Genomic DNA, 16,537 nt, shown 5'->3' with positions numbered 1-16,537 from the left:
TAAATATCAATAAATAATTGTTGAATGATGCATCAGTAAAAACCACCACAGTGGAGAAAATAAGCATGAATATTCTGTTCATGCTTATTTTTGGTTACACTCTGGGTTCTGTTCTGGTTATTTATCACTTCACAACAAACTACCCCAAAACGTACTACCTTAAAAGAACAATCATTTTATTATGCTTACACTACTGTCAGAGAATTTAGGCAGGCCTTGACTAGGTGATTTTTCTGTGCTAAAGTGTTGATTGGGTTCATTGAGTAGACTAGTAGAATTTCGCCAGCAGCTGGTATGGTGGGTTCAAGATGGCTTCACTGACAAGCCTGGTATCTGGTGGAGATGACTGTAAGCCTGGGTTCAGCTGGCCCCTTCTCTTGCTTTACATGGCACCTCAGGGGTCCAACAGAGCAAGCTAGGAGTTGCCAGTCCACTTAAAGTTTATGTCTGGAACTGTCAAATTAGACACAGGCTAGCTCAGATGAGGGGAGGAGTATCAAAGCATACACAGCCATTTTTAATCTGGTACATTTCTGAGATAGAATATTTCCAAGTAAATGTTCCTCAGGAAAACAGTCCAACAAATTCAGTTCAGTATCTTCCTGGAAGTTACAGGCTTCTGACTTAAGGCTCACCTAAATTCAAGGAAGACTCCACAAACGCTAAAAGAAAAATACAGAAGTTAAAAGTAACATAATATAAAAGATATGGAGAACTTTGAATATACATCTTATTTACCTATTTACAACACCATGAATGTTGGAAATTGGTTTAGATCCTCCGAGATTATAAGCAAAAATTATGTGATGTGTCTGCTGTGTACATTATTCTGGAGAGTAGGTTCATAGTTTTTATTGATTTTTCAAAGGTTTTAATGACTCCCCTCCTCCCCTATCAAGTATTTCCCTAAGCGAAATTATGGAGTACATAAGTTCATTTTTAGAACTATCTCCCTTGATGATACCCAGCCTTGAATAATAATAATAATAGTGGACTTAAATTATTTTTTTAAAATTTTTTGTTATGTTAATCACCATACATTACATCATTAGTTTTTAATGTAGTGTTCCATGATTCATTGTTTGTGCATAATACCCAGTGCTCCACGCAGAACGTGCAATAGTAGACTTAAATTATTATCTTGTGTGCCAGGAATAACGTTCTATAACAACCCTATGAAGTACTACTATTATTATTTTAACGTTGAGGAAACAGGCTTCGTAACTTGCCCATGGTCACTCAATTAGCATGTGGTGGAGCTGGGAACCCTACCATACTGGTTGCAGGAGGTCCAATGCAATGAGGCCCTGTTCATGAATAATCGTTTATTCCTTTGTAAATTAGGGATAATAATAGTAGCCAGTGTCACTGTGGGTATTAGATGAGCTGAACCAGGATAGTCCGTATCTGCATGCCTGGCACATATTGCATTGGGCATTTAATAAACACAAGCTCTCCATGCTTTGCCTTTGTTGTATTCCAGAAGGCTTTGCTATCTTTCATTGTAGAGATATTGGTATGATAAAATGCAGGACCTAAAAAGGGGAGGGTGGGCGGGTAAGCTTCTGAAAGTCTAGGACCAAAGCTGGAGATACTGCTCTCCCCACTAAACTCCTTAGGGTCTCATGTTTTCTCTTAAAATTGTATGCAATTCTGTTCCACAATTCAGTAGCTTATCTACTGGGGTGATTGTTTCTCTCTAGGGATACACCTTGTTTATGACTTGGCTTCACACACACCACGGCTCTGAGGAACTTAGTGCAGCTTTGGGAATTTAGAGGCCTTAGATTCCTAGCCTGGACCCCTCAGCTTGTTTGGGCCTTATATTTTTCACTGATAAAATAGAGTGGGTGTTGATGACTAGATAATTTTACCAGAATCTTTTCTGCTCTGGAATTACACAACATAAAATTGTCCTTTAGTAGCCTGGTTTTCAAACTGTGGGTCTTCATTTAGGAGGCAAAAAATCCAATTCGGTGGGTCAAACAGAAAAAAAAAAAAATCAGGGTAACTGCTCTTTGGTGAAACTCTTGTTAAACAATAGATATTTAAATGTAATATGTGAAAAAAAGATAAATGTAAGATGTGAAACCTACATCTGAAATGCGTATTTCCCCCGCGGGTGGTGGTCAGAACACTTGAAAGCTACTGCAGGGCAGTGCACCCCTCCATGCGTGTTACCGCGAGGAACCCGGTTTGCCCGCCTCGGGAGATTAACCTCGGAACCACCACTCGAGCGCCCCCACCAAAAACCCCGGGCGCAAACCTGCGCGCGGGCCACGCTCCCGTGGCTCCTCGCGATGGCAGAGGCCAGCAGGCCTACGGGGCGTCACCTGGGCCGACGTCGCACCTCCTGCCTCCGGCCGGGGCCGAAGTGAAGCTGCGCGCCTTCTGACGTCATCACCGGGCGCCGCGGCTCCCACCTCCTTCCACTTCGCGGGAGAAGTTGTTGGCGCGAATGGATCTCGAGTCCCGGTAACGGATTCCCCAGCCGACAGGCCTGCCCGCCCGCGCCTTAGTCTGTGGGCTGCGATGGTGAGCCCCTGGGGGAGGCTGTGCGGCTCGGGGGCTTGGGAGAGTTTGCAGGCTGGGTGTGGACCGGGCACTTTTGGTATGGAGGGTGGGGGAGGATGGCGGTGCGGGGCTCCGAAGGGGAGCGAAGGCACAGAAGGGGCCACAAATCGGGCACTGGTCGTACGGGTTTCCTTGGACCACGGGGTTTCAGCTCTCGGCGGCAGGCTGCGCGCAGGGCTTTTGGTGCTCCGCCGCAGTTTCACTTTTTTTTCGCTCTTGGGGGAAGGGAGGAAGGAAGGGAGTAAAGAAGGTGATTTGGGGGCTTAGTGATAAAGTTGTTTTCCTGTTTGGAGTTGCCCCAAACCTCTGTTTGCGTCCTGCCTAAAGCATTGATTTCAAGCTTTGGTTCAAGGCGGAGAAAAACGTAACAAACTTTCCTTTCTTATGAGTAAGTTGTTTTAGGCCTTCAACTTTCGTCATTAATAGCGCGATGAAAAGCTCATCACAACCGTTTTGGGACCGAGGGTATAGGGAGGATGCTTTATTTTGTTTAAAGGAGTTCATAGAAGTTAAAGGGATAACACGGTTTACCAGGAAAAAAAAAACACAGGAGGTAAAAGCAGATGTAATATATTTGACAGCTGTCATCGCTTATCACCTGATGTTAAAAATCTTTAAAAAAAACCACCTCTGTATGATTCTGCATAAAGCATGTAAATTGTGAAGTGATTATGCAGCCATCAAAACAGACCTTCAGGCTTGTGTGGCAATAGATACAGGTATGTGTTTGAAATATTTATTTAAAGGACAATTTATGATGTTCCATTAAGCCAGAATCTACTTCATAATCAGACACAATTTTCTAGCTATTTTTTTTTTTTAGCTTATCTGTCACAATGCCAGCATTCTGCAGGGAAAATTTTTATGCCAAATTGGGAAACCTTGCAGCCCTTTGTGTTTCTTCTCAAAGAAGGATAAAATAATAGCCACCTTGTACCAAATACCAATATGTGAGCTATTGGTTTTATATACCTTTTCTCATTTAAACCTCACAGCAACCTAGTTTTACAGATGGTAAAGGAGGCTTTTAGAGTTAAAACAGTTTGTCATACAACTAATGAATGGTTGAACTAGAATTCTGACCACTACGTTCGTTATACTGCCCTAAAATGATAATTACATTTTGTGGGGATTTAAGGCACTACGGTACTGTGGAAAGTTGATGAGGTTTGGAGTATTGAAGGTAAGAGTGAGGCGATGATTTAGTCTTGCTCTGACATTTAGTAGTTATGTGGTGGTGGGTTTTATTTGGTTTAAATAAATAGCTTAACTTTAACTTTTTTAAGCCTGTGTTTTCCTTAACTGTTAAAAGAGGCGAAATATAGCTGCCTTAAGTGATTGTCTTCAGGATTAAACAGGATAATATAGGTAAAGCTTCTATTGTGGAACCTGGCACGTGGAGGTATTGTACTACTATGTGACTACCAGTGATCTAATTTTCTTAGGAAGGACTCTGTGGAATGTTAGTTTAAGGGGCATCGGAGATGCCCCTGCTGTCAGTTGTGAAAAATATCTTGTATAGTCAACTTTTGATTAGAGACTTTAAATTTTGGTTCTTTTCTATCTTGGTACTCTTGTTTACAATGCAGATGAAAAATAAAGCCCTTCTTGGAAAAGAAGTAGGAGTCAGATGGGTCAGTTTTGCTGTTTGTTAAAGGGAAAAGGTTCTATAATGTAGATAAGAATTTTTGATTATATTGGTATTTAATTTGGTCCTTTTGTCTCTAGTACAAAATTTAGCAAAACCGCAGATTAAAATTCTGTTCAGCATAGGTTTTTTTTTTTTTTTAAAGACTTTATTTGACAGAGAGAGAGAGGGAGAGAGAGAGCACAAACAGGGGGAGCAGCAGAGGCAGAGGGAGAAGCAGGCTCGCCGCTGAGCAGGGAGCCTGATGCAGGACTCTATCCCAGGACCCCAGGATCATGACCTGAGCTGAAGGCAGACGCTTAACCGACTGAGTCACCCAGGCCTCCCTGTTCAGTATAGGTTTATTGAACATCTGTGCACAAGTTATATTGTAGTATAGTCGTTCTTTGGGTCAGTTATAATGTGATGAGTGGTATGCAAATTTTCTGCCCACAGAAATGGGCATATCCCCAGCATGTAGGAGGATTTTGCACATCTTCTGAGACCCTTCTGTAGATGTTAACAACTTTTGCCTTGGGAGCTACATTTTTTCAAATTTTTTTTTTTTTAAAGATTCTATTTATTTGACAGACACAGCGAGAGAGGGAACACAAGCAGGGGGAGTGGAAGAGGGAGGCAGGCTTCCTGATGCGGGGCCCGATGTGGGGCTCAATCCCAGGATCCTGGGATCATGACCTGAGCTGAAGGCAGATGCTTAACGATTGAGCCACCAAGGCGCACCTCTCAAATATTTTCTAATTGAAGTTATTAATAAAGGAATAAATGTGTATCTACAAAATGGAATACTCTGCAGGTATGAAAAAAGAGAAAAGTTTATATCTTGTTATAAAGCAAATGTCAAGATAATTCAGTGAAAAACAAAGGTTTGAAACAGTATGTAAAGTGTGTTTCACTTTATGTAGAGAAAGAGCGAAAAGAATATATACATATTTGCTTGAAGTCTGGAAGGATACACAAGGAACTAACTGATAACATTTGTTGCCTCCAAAGATGGGAAATAAATGTCGGAGAGGCAGGATGGGAGGGAGACTTTTTACTCTTGAATTTTGAACCATGTGAGCATAATGTCTATTAAAGGAATTGAAACAAAATTAAAAATAAAAAGATTAAAAAAGAAGCCATGTAAACAGTTTGGGTTGCTATGAGAATTAATTAATTAATTAATTTATTTATAAGATTTTATTTATTTATTTGTCAGTGAGAGAGAGCACAAGCAGGAAGAGCGGCAGGCAGAGGGAGAAGCAGGCTCCCAGATGAGCAGGGAGCTCAATGTGGGTCTCGATCCCAGGACCCTGGGATCATGACCTGAGCCAAAGGCAGATGCTTAACTGACTGAGCCACCCAGGTGTCCCTGCTCAAAATGTGAATAAAACCTGAGCAGCCATTTTAAAGAAGTCAGCATATATAATTCATTGGCTGGTATAATTTATTGAAAATATGCATAAGGCTGAATTAAATGCACATGAGACCTAGAGGATAGCCCTGTTTGAAGAGCTGTCAAGTCTAAATACATCTGAGCTGCTTCATGCCCCATTCTAGGATGATACCCTTTCACATTGTAGTTTACTATGTGAATGCTCCCCCTGGAGTAGTGCTGTCACCCCATTAAAATGTAGCTTTTGCCATATATATACTAGTAGTTGTCCTCTAAGGCCCCTACCTACCTCTCTTTCTGTCTTTTGAGTATGTTATGCTGAATGGTTCTGACCCAGCTGTTGTTCTTGCTGTTTTCTCTCCTTGTTCAGATCCTTCCTTGCATATCTACCTTTTTCTCATCATTCAAGCTTCAATCATCACTTCCTCAGAGATTTTGGTGTTACATCTAAGAAATCATTGCCTAATCCGAGGTCATGAAGACTTATGCCTGTCTAAGAGTTTTACCTCTTACATTTAACTTTGAAACATTTTGAGTTAATTTTTGTATAGGGTGTGAAGTAGGGGTTCAAATTTATTCTTTTGCATGTGGATATTCAGTTGTTCCTGCACCATTTGTAGACTGGTCTTTTCCCATTATATTATCTTGTTTCTCTTGTCAAAAATCAATTGACTGTAAGTGTGAGGGGTTTTTTTTTTTTTTGTATTCTCTGATCTATTTCCCCTGTGTATCTTAATGCCAGTAACATATTGTCTTTATTACTGTAGTTTTGTGGTAAGTTGTCTCCCCCCCCTTGTTTGTGCTAAGTTTTGAAATCAGGAAGTATTAGTCATTCAGCTTTGTTATTTTTCAAGATTGTTTTGTATTCTAGGGCCCTTGAATTTCCACATGAATTTTAGAATCAGCCAAGAAGCCCGCGGGGATTTTGATAGTGATCATGTTGAATCTGTAGATCATTTTGGGAAGTATTGCCATCTTAACAATAAAAGGTCTTCTGATCCATGAACATGGGCTGTCTTTCCATTTGTTTAGGTCTTCAATTTCTTTAAACAATGTTTATAGTTTTCAGAGTACGGGTTTTACACTTTTTATTAAGTGTATTATTTAATAAACTTTTTATTAAGTTTATTTCTAAGTATTTTTTTTCTTTTTGATGCTGTAAATGAAATAATTTTCTTAATTTCAATTTTGGATTGTTCATTTCAAGAATGAGGAAATACAGTTGACTTTTGTATATTGATCTTGTATCCTGCAACCTTGCTGAACTCATTTAGTAGTTCTGATAGTTTTTTAGTGGATTCCTTAGGATTTTTTCTATATAAGATCATTTCGTCTGTAAATCGAGATAGTTTTGCTTCATCCTGTCCAATCTAGGTGCCTTTTATCTCATTTTTTTGCTTAAATGCTTTTGCTGGAACCTCCACAGGGTTGAATAGAAGTGATGGGAGTGGTTGTGTCTTTTTCCTGATCTCAGGGGAAAGCATCCCAACAACTAACTTTGCTTTCAAAGTGTAAGGCCTTATTGTAGTTTTAAGTACTTTATTTCATAATTTGTTTCTGCTGTGCTGCTACCAGTTAAATCGCTATGTATATTAGTCAGATATGTAATTTTGTATTTTAGTGTTTTTCAGGATAAAAGATTCTTTTTTTTTTTTTAAAGATTTTATTTATTTGACAGAGAGATAGAGAGCACAAGTAGGCAGAGTGGCAGGCAGAGGGAGAGGGAGAAGCAGGCTCTCCGCTGAGCAGGGAGCCGGACATGGGGCTCAATCCCAGGACCCTGGGATCATGACCCAAGCTGAAGGCAGCCGCTTAACCGACTGAGCCACCCAGGCGCCCCTCAGGATAAAAGATTCTTACATTTGGACAGATTTTGTGCATTTGGTGATGATAATCAATTTCTGCTTGTGGATTTGGTGGGGGGTTGAAAAATATTAATCAGATATTTATATTTCTTTGTTACTTTCAGAGTAGAGAAGTAAAGTCAACATATAATATTTTGGCAACTACAGAGCACTGCAGTACTTATTTTGCATAAAATCCTATACCCTCCAAAGATTAGTGAATAGAGTGACATAATTTGCTTTCTTTTTGCATTTTTGATGGACAAATATAACTTGTTTCTTGGTTGAGCTCATCAGCAGTGGAAATAAGTAATTAGAGGTTTTTGGTTATACTTCAAAGTAAATATATAGCAGCTTTTGTACTTTGACCTTTTAAAGCTAAAGGTCGTTATGAAAGCTTACTTCTCTGTGGGTTTAGGAGTGTTTATTGCCAAAAAAAATTTTTTTCATCTCTAACTCTACTAATAGATTTATAACCAACCAAGTTGGAAACTTCTTGGTACAGGTAAAGGACTCTAAAAATACATTTTTTTCTTTTTTTGAGTACTTGGCAAAGTTTGATACTTTGTCTTGACTTATGTATATTAAAATAGCATTTTGGCTGCCTTCTAGGTGATGCTTTTCTCTAATAAAGTTGTAGAATTGTTAGTTACGCCTAATGCAAGAAGTCTTCTTTTGCTTACATTTAAGAGCATCTTAAATTTCAAAACTTTTACTAGAGAACATCTTGTTGGTATTCTCAATTTTTTCATCTGTGAATTGAAGTTAAAAAACTTCATAGGGTTGTTATGAGGATTAAATGAGTTAATATTTTTAAAGGGCTTAAATTATTGCCTGGCACAGAGCAAGTCCTATATAAGGGTTTATTAAATAAGTGAATAAATGAAGCCCTGAATCTGGGCAATGGCAATAGAAATAGAGGGAAGGGGACGGCAGTATTTGGGAGATAGGTTAGGTGGGATAAATAGGTGGAGAGTCAGATTGAGGAGGAGAAACAGTGTCCCTTTTTCTGTTTTGGGCAAATGGTGGTGCTCTGCATTAAGGTGAGGAATAAAAGGAGAAAAACAAGTCCCTGAGGAATATGAGCTTAGTTTTGGACTTTATGAATTGGAGGCATCTTTGGGGCATTTGGACAGAGATGTATCTGGTAGACCATTGGCTATGTGGATATGGAGCTTAGAGGAGGAGTGGAGACACAGGACTGAGAAGGTATCAGTGTGTATATAGGTGATACTGAGGTTGAGATGGATGTGTTAGCTTGCACAGTATATGTGAATCAGAAGTTTTTAATTTCGGGTTTGTGGGGAACCATTAATAGGTTTCAAGTGAAAATCCTGCATTTAAAAAAAAGATTTATTTATTTATTTATTGAGAGAGAGAGAGAGAGAGAGCGAGAGAGAGCATGCGTGATTGAGTGAGTGAGCAGGCGGAGGGGCAGAGGGAGAGAGAGAACCCTGAAGTAGACTCCCCGCTGAGTGCAGAGCCCGACGCAGGGCTTGATCCCAGGATCCTGAGATCATGACCTGAGCTAAAATCAAGAGCCAGCCAAAATCAAGAGTCGGCCACTCAACTGACTAAGCCACCCAGGTGCCCCAACCCTGCATTTTAGGTTACGTGCAAAGTTTTGTGTGTATGTGTGTGGGGTGTTTTTTGACACCAATCAATTCTCTAGTTCTGTTGACACCAACTGGGTATCCTACAATTCAATTCAATTCTGACACTATTCAGAGTTAGTGCAGACTGTGCAAGTTAAGGGGCTCAGTCCCATTGACTGCTTCCACTTCAGAAGCCAAGTGCGAGTCGTGGGCCACCTATACTTCTGATTGACTGGCTCTAAATTGGCTATTCAAGACCTGCTCCTTGGGTTTGATAATTTGCTAGGATGGCTCACAGAATTTGTGAAAACACTTGACTTAATATTTACCAGTTTATCATAACGACACAATTCAGGAACAGCCAAATGGATGGAAAAGATCTGTAGGGCAAGATATGGGAGGTTCGGGGACACAGAGCTTCCATTACATCTTTGGGTACACCACCCTCCCAGCAACTTGATAAGTTCACCAACCCAGAAGCACGTCAAACATCAAACCTTGCTTGTTCGTGAGTTTTTATAACCGGGTCTTCAACCTTCCTCTTCTCCTTGTAGACCTAGGAATGGGGTGGAGAGTTCCCATCCTTGGCCTTTCTAGTGACCAGTCCCCATCCTGAGTTGCCTCATTAGCATAAACTTAGATGTGATCCAAGGGGCTGATTGTAATTAACAGGACACTCCTGTCACTTAGGAAATTCCAAGGGTTTTAGGATCTCTGTGCCAGGAATATAAAGACCTTATATATTTTTGTATTATAGTGTGTTTTTGCATATATCTATGGAAAATATTTATAGCTTTTGTCAGATCCACAAAAGCATTAAAAAAAACCTGGTATGTTTAATGTTTCCTTGGCACATATTTTGGATATTGATAGATAGTCAACCTGTTATTGACAGCTTCTTATACTAGCATATAAATTTGTCAAGGATTGGGGCCACAAGGATAGAGAACTGCTGTATAGTGCCTTGCACATGGTACATTTTCAATAAGTATTTGGTGAATGAAGAAGTACAAATAAACTTTGTATTTCCAATAAAAGTCGACTAGAATAAAATTTACTGGTATGGAAACATCTTCTCTAGTCCTTTTTACTTTATATCTAATCTATTGAACATTTAATGACAATGAATAATATAGGCTAGAGAAATACAGTATTTATTATGAGATATGTCTATTTCCTTTTTTAAAAAATTATGTATTTTTAAAATTAAAGTATAGTTGACACACAGTGTTACATTTGTTTCAGGTGTACAACATAGTGAATTGACAACTCTGTACTTTATGCTGTGCTTACAAGTGTGGTAGCCATTGTTTGTCACCATAAAACACTATTACAATACCATTGACTATATTCTCTATGCTGTACCTTTCATCCCTGTGACTTATTCATTCCATAATTGGAAGCCTGTATCTCCCACTTTCCTTCACCCATCCCCCAAACCCCTTCCCTTCTGGCAACAACCAAGGCTGTATTTATGGTCTTTTTATGCTTTTGTTTGTTTTTTATATTCCACATATAAGTGAAATTATGGTATTTGTCGTTCTGTCTGACTTATTTCACTTAGCATAATACTCTCTAGGTTCATCCATGTTGTCATAAATGGCAAGCTCTCATTCTTTTTCATGGCTGAGTAATATTCCATTGTGTGTGTGTGTGTGTGTGTGTGTGTGTGTGTGTGTGTGTGTACACACACATCACATCCTTGTGTATTCATCTGTCAGTGGACATTTAGGTTCGTAGTTCTGTTTTTTTTTTTTTTAAGATTTTATTTATTTGAGAGAGAGAGAATGAGAGAGACAAAGCACGAGAGGGAAGAGGGTCAGAGGGAGAAGCAGACTCCCCACTGAGCGGGGAGCCCGACGTGGGACTCGATCCCGGGACTCCAGGATCATGACCTGAGCCGAAGGCAGTCGCTTAACCAACTGAGCCACCCAGGCGCCCTCCGTAGTTCTATTTTTGATTTGAACTTAATTTCAGTGTTCATTCAAGTGGGTTAAACTTGATTTTTTATTTTATTTTATTTTTTTAAAAGATTTTATTTATTTATTTGACAGAGAGAGACACAGCGAGAGAGGGAACACAAGCAGGGGGAGTGGGAGAGGGAGAAGCAGGCTTCCCATGAGCAGGGAGCCCGATGTGGGGCTCGATCCCAGGACCCTGGGATCATGACCTGAGCTGAAGGCAGACGCTTAACGAATGAGGCACCTAGGTGCCCCAAACTTGATTTTTTAGATTAGAAGTCAGTTGTAAGAAGTTAACTTCTGGATGAATAAAAACCATAATCAGACTACATTATGGTGAAAATGTCAAAATGTTGAAACAGACCGTTAGATCAGGCATAAAGAGTTTTAAATGTTTCAGTTAATTATGCAGGTTTGGAGGAGAACTTATTTTTTTAAAAACCTAGATTATTAAATTCCATTTTCTGTTTAATTTTGCCAGTGTTAGTATTTTTGGGTCAGGTATATTTGAAAATGTTTTGTGATACAGTATTTTATTGAAAGAGTAGTCTAAGGCTCATACACATACTATGGCTTCAGAATTTTACACATCTTCCTCAACACAACTAAGAATGGAAATGGGTTTTTTTCACTGTCTTGGGAGCAATTTCTCAGGTAGACTGAGTTGATTCCAGAGCAAGTGGGAGAGCCAGATATTTCCCCTAATCATATATTCTCCATTTCTATTCCCTTGCCGTACTTTGTTTTGTCTGCTATTTCCCATGTTACACTTTTTTTCCCCTAAAGATGGAAAGACCCAGAGCAGAAGGTAGAATGAAAGGTCCACAAGAACAGACACTTTTGTCTGTTTCGTTTATTCCAAGCACCAAGAATAGTTCTTGGCTCATAGAAGGCTCTCAGTGAATATTTGTTGAAAGAATGAAAGAATGAATGAATGAAGAAAAGAAGAAAGGAAGTTGATGCAGGTTCTTAAAATTCTTCCTGGTTAGAACCCTGTTATTTAAAACTTTTTCAGACCACACTTTCACTCACTGGTATCTCACTCAGAAAATTTCTTGAGTCCTGTGCTAGACTTGGCTGTATCATTAACATCAATTATATATAGAGATATATGTGATATCCAAAAGATATATGTGTTTGGCTAAAAGCAAATTGGAAGAAGAGAAAATATTGCACCAAAAGTGAAAGTACTTTTTTTTTAGTAGCCATAATATTATATGACAAGAGAGTACCATATTATAAGGGTCAATTATAGAAGTCAACTTTACTTGGGTATTCATCCTTTCTGATGGCTGAGTAATATTCCATTGTGTATATGGACCACATCTTCTTTATGAAGGTCAACTTTAATAATTTACTTCAGAAATAATATACGATAAGTGTTACTTTAATATCCACTTAAAATTTCTTTTTCTTAAAGATTCTATTTTTTGAGAGAGAGCGAGAGCACGTGTGTGCATGAGCAGGGGGCAGCTGCAGAGACAGAGGGAGAAGCAGACTCCTGGCTGAGCAGGGAGCCCGATGCAGGACTTGATCCCAGGATCCTGGGATCGTGAGCTGAGCTGAAGGCAGAGGCCCAACCAACGGAGCCACCCAGGTGCCCCTCCACTTAAAATTTCTTAAAGCCAAAAGCAATAGGTAAAGTCATAGCAACAAATTAATTTCAATTAAAGATTATTTAATTTATTTATTTATTTTTATTTTTTTAAAAGATTTTTTATTTATTTGAGAGAGAGGGAATGAGAGACAGAGAGCATGAGAGGGAAGAGGGTAGAGGGAGAAGCAGACTCCCTGCTGAGCAGGGAGCCTGATGTGGGACTCGATCCCGGGACTCCAGGATCATGACCTGAGCTGAAGGCAGTCGCTTAACCAACTGAGGCACCCAGGTGCCCTAAAGATTATTTTAATACTCAGTCTTCAAAAATAAATCTACCATGAGTTTCATTTTACATAATCAAGAACCTCTTTTTTGGAGCCCAGGTGTGAATATCAGTGACCTTAGAAATAACTACTTATGTGTTCAACTGATTTTTTTTTAAGGTTTTATTTTTAAGTAATCTCCACAACGAACATGGGGCTCAAACTTATAACCCCAAGAGCAAGAGCTGCATGCTTCACTGACTGAGCCAGCCAGGTGCCCCATGCGTTCAACCAATATTAATTAAGCATCTACTTATCTCTGGTGTTGGCCCTGTACTTGACATAGAGTGGTGAGATAAACAACCTGCTGTATGGAACTTAGCAGTGCCTTCAAGCTCAGATTTATAGGACTGTTGAAAGTATCTCATACTGGGGTGCCTGGCTGGCTCAGATGGTGGAACTTGCAGCTCGGTCTTGGGGTCACGAGCTGGAGCCCCGTGTTGGAGGTAGAGGTTACTTAAAAAAAATATATCTCCTACTAATCATTTTAGGACTCAGTTCAGATGTTGCTTCTTTTAGGCAGCTGCCCTGGAGGGCTCTCTGTGTTAGGTGCTCCTGGTGCTCTTTTAGTTTAGTGATAAGCTTTTTCTTAGCACTGTTTTGTATCGAATTCTTTATATACTAATTTGTCTCTCAGGTAGCTTCATGAGGGTATTTTCCTGTTTGTGTTCTAAGTCCCTGGCACAGTGCCTGCCTGTAAGCATACAAATGTATCAGGAATGAGAAGGGAAAGGCCATACTGCTAATTGTGGGGTATGGCTACTATTGTATAGATCCTTAGAATTACAGGGAAACTATATGAAGGGACAGTCATGGTCAAGCGGAAAACTGTGAAAGAGATTTGGAGTCAGAGGACCAGGTTCCATTGTGGAGGTTTTTGGTGTACCATCTTAATCCTCACAGGAATTTTATGAGGCAAGTGGAATCTTGAGGAATCTGAGGGGCAGAGAAGTAATTCATCCAAAGTGACCAGTAGTAAATGGCAAAACTGACGAAAAGCCTGTTTGACTTAATTCTACTTATTCATCTGTAAAATGGAGATATTCGATTTGCCTTGCATACCTCATAGAGTCATCAAAAGAGATAAATCTGTGTCCAGTAGCTGTAAGTAAAAGCATGAAAAACTTACTTGTTATTATTAGCTATGTGCTAAAATTTGTTTTAACTTTGATGTGATTTTTGCCTAAATTTTTGCCTTATTTGAACTTATCTTTTTGTTCAACTAATGACTGTTGAATAAGAAAATAAGGGCGCCTGGGTGGCTCAGTTGGTTAAGCGACTGCCTTCGGCTCGGGTCATGATCCTGGAGTCCCGGGATCGAGTCCCGCACCGGGCTCCCTGCTCAGCAGGGAGTCTGCTTCTCCCTCTGACCCTCTCCCCTCTCATGCTCTCTCTCTATCTCATTCTCTCCCTCAAATAAATAAATAAAACCTTAAAAAAAAAAGAATTAATTACTACTTTTTTTTTGGTTTTCCCAAATAAAAATAATGTTACGTTCTTTTATCATTTTTTTAGAGATGGAATTCCTGGATAAAGGGTATGCACATTTAAAATTTTGATAAGTGTTGCTGATTGTCCTTCAGAACAGTTTTTATCTTCCAATATGCCAGTTTTTGCTTTTATCCAGAATTCCTGGATAAAGGGTATGCACATTTAAAATTTTGATAAGTATTGCTGATTGTCCTTCAGAACAGTTTTTATCTTCCAATATGCCAGTTTTTGCTTTTATGGCAGTGTAGCGTGTGAGCATCTGTTTCCCCATATCTTTGACAAATCTGGGCATTATCAGTCTTTTAACATTTAGAGAAAAATAATCCAGTTTCAGCTTATCTGTTTGTTTATTTTTAAATATTTTATTTATTTATTTATTTATCTGAAAGAGAGCAAAAGCGAGAGAGATCACAGAGGGAGAAGCAGACTTGCTGCTGAGTAGAGAGCGTGATGTGGGGCCCCTTTCCCAGGACCCCGGGATCATGATCTGAGCCGAAGGCAGCCACTTAACTGACTGAGCCACCCAGGCGCTCAGTTTATCTGTTTATTATTTGTGAAGTTGAACATCTCTTATTGTTTGTTGGTTATTTGCATTTTTAAAATAATTTGCTTGGGCACCTCAGTGGCTCAGTCAGTTAAGTGTCTGCCTTTGGCTCAGATCATGATCTTGGGGTCCTGGGATCGAGTTCTTTATCTGCATTGGGCTCCCTGATCAGCGGGGTGCCTGCTTCTCCCTCTTTGTCTGCTGCTACGCCTGCTTGTGTGCTTTCTCTCTCAAATAAATAAAATCTTTTAAAAAATAAAATAATTTGGGGCGCCTGGGTTGCTCAGTCATTAAGTGTCTGCCTTTGGCTCAGGTTGTGATCCTGGGGTCCTGGGATCGAGCCCCGCATCGGGCTCCTTGCTCCGCGGGAAGCCTGCTTCTCCCTCTCCCTCTCCCTGTGCTTGTGTTCCCTCTCTCGCTGTGTCTCTCTCTGTCAAATAAATAAATAAATAAAATCTTTAAAAAGAAAAATTTGCTTTAGTAGTTTTCCATTTTTCTACTCAGCTATCTTTTATTGATTTGTAGGAACCCTTTTATATATAACATATGTTGTAGATATTTTCAAGTTAGTTGTTTGTATTTTAACTTTTGCTTATGGCATCTTTTATTTTTATGTAATCAAATCTTTTTTATGGATGGTTTCTAGCCTTAATGCTCTTCTTAGGCTTTCCCTTTGCCGAGATTATAAAATTAAGTTTAAAAATCTGTTCCTTTTTCCATTTGTATACTCAGCAAGAATTTTTCTGTGCAGGGAAAAGTGGTTTTTAGATCCATTGTTTGGGAGTATGATTAGCCACTAGACCTGTACATCATTTCATGAAATCTTTGAAAACTGGGAATAATAGACAGGGAATGTTAAGGAGTAAGGTGAAGTCCACTCTCTAAATTGAGGCCAAATTAGTGACCTTCAGATATTTATATACATGATGGCTGCTCATATTAGAGATAATTCTGAAAAGGTAGAATAGACTGGCTTTCATTCTGATGAAAATTCTTTTCCAAAGGTTTAGATTTTCAGTGTATATTGAGTTAGATCACACTGTAATTTCTTTAACTGTTCTGCTGCCGTCAGTATAAGAGTGTGGTAAGTGAGAGAGTAGGGTAGCCTAAAGGAAAGGAGGGGTGCCTGGGTGGCACAGTCAGTTAAGCGGTTAAGTTTCTGACTCTTGGTTTGGTTCAGGTCGTGATCTCAGGGTTGTGAGATTGAGCACTACATGGGGCTCTGCGCTCAGCGTGGTGTCTGCACCCCACCCCCCACCTCCTAGTCTCTCTCTCAAATAAATAAATCTTTAAAAAAAATAAAGGAAGAGAAAGGGGATGTGAATAGAAGGGATTACTTGGGAAGGAAAGGGTAACAATGCTGAGGAGTGGCAATATGGAACAGACAAAAATCAGAGAGCCTCAATATAACCAACAATTCCATTTCCTGAATTATGTTTTGTTTTCTTTCTCTGTGTGGTTTTAAGCATTTGTTGTCCTAATACAGATTGAAAACCAGCACTGACTTTAACCTGATTGTTAATACTCAGTTTTGGTATTTCCATGGCGCACGTGCCATGCCATGCTGTGCAGTGTGCGTGTGCAA

The 16,537-nt window shown here is 39.5% G+C and overlaps 1 protein-coding gene across 1 annotated transcript in view; it reads left to right on the top strand.

Annotated features, from left to right (window-relative positions):
- Positions 1–2,401: 2,401 nt before the first annotated feature.
- RFC1 (replication factor C subunit 1) overlaps positions 2,402–16,537 on the top strand; it is a 101,224-nt gene continuing 87,088 nt past the window's right edge. The window contains exon 1 of the mRNA XM_025887017.2: positions 2,402–2,535. Within this exon, the coding sequence (XP_025742802.1) occupies positions 2,533–2,535 (3 nt within the window). The 5' untranslated portion in view covers positions 2,402–2,532. The remainder of the gene's footprint in view (positions 2,536–16,537) is intronic.

The sequence above is a fragment of the Callorhinus ursinus genome, unplaced genomic scaffold, assembly GCF_003265705.2.
Source record: "Callorhinus ursinus isolate GAN/ISIS: 27379988/994484 unplaced genomic scaffold, GSC_fseal_2.0 scaffold4, whole genome shotgun sequence".
Classification (NCBI taxonomy): Eukaryota; Metazoa; Chordata; class Mammalia; order Carnivora; family Otariidae; genus Callorhinus; species Callorhinus ursinus.
This window is presented reverse-complemented; position numbering and strand designations above follow the sequence as displayed.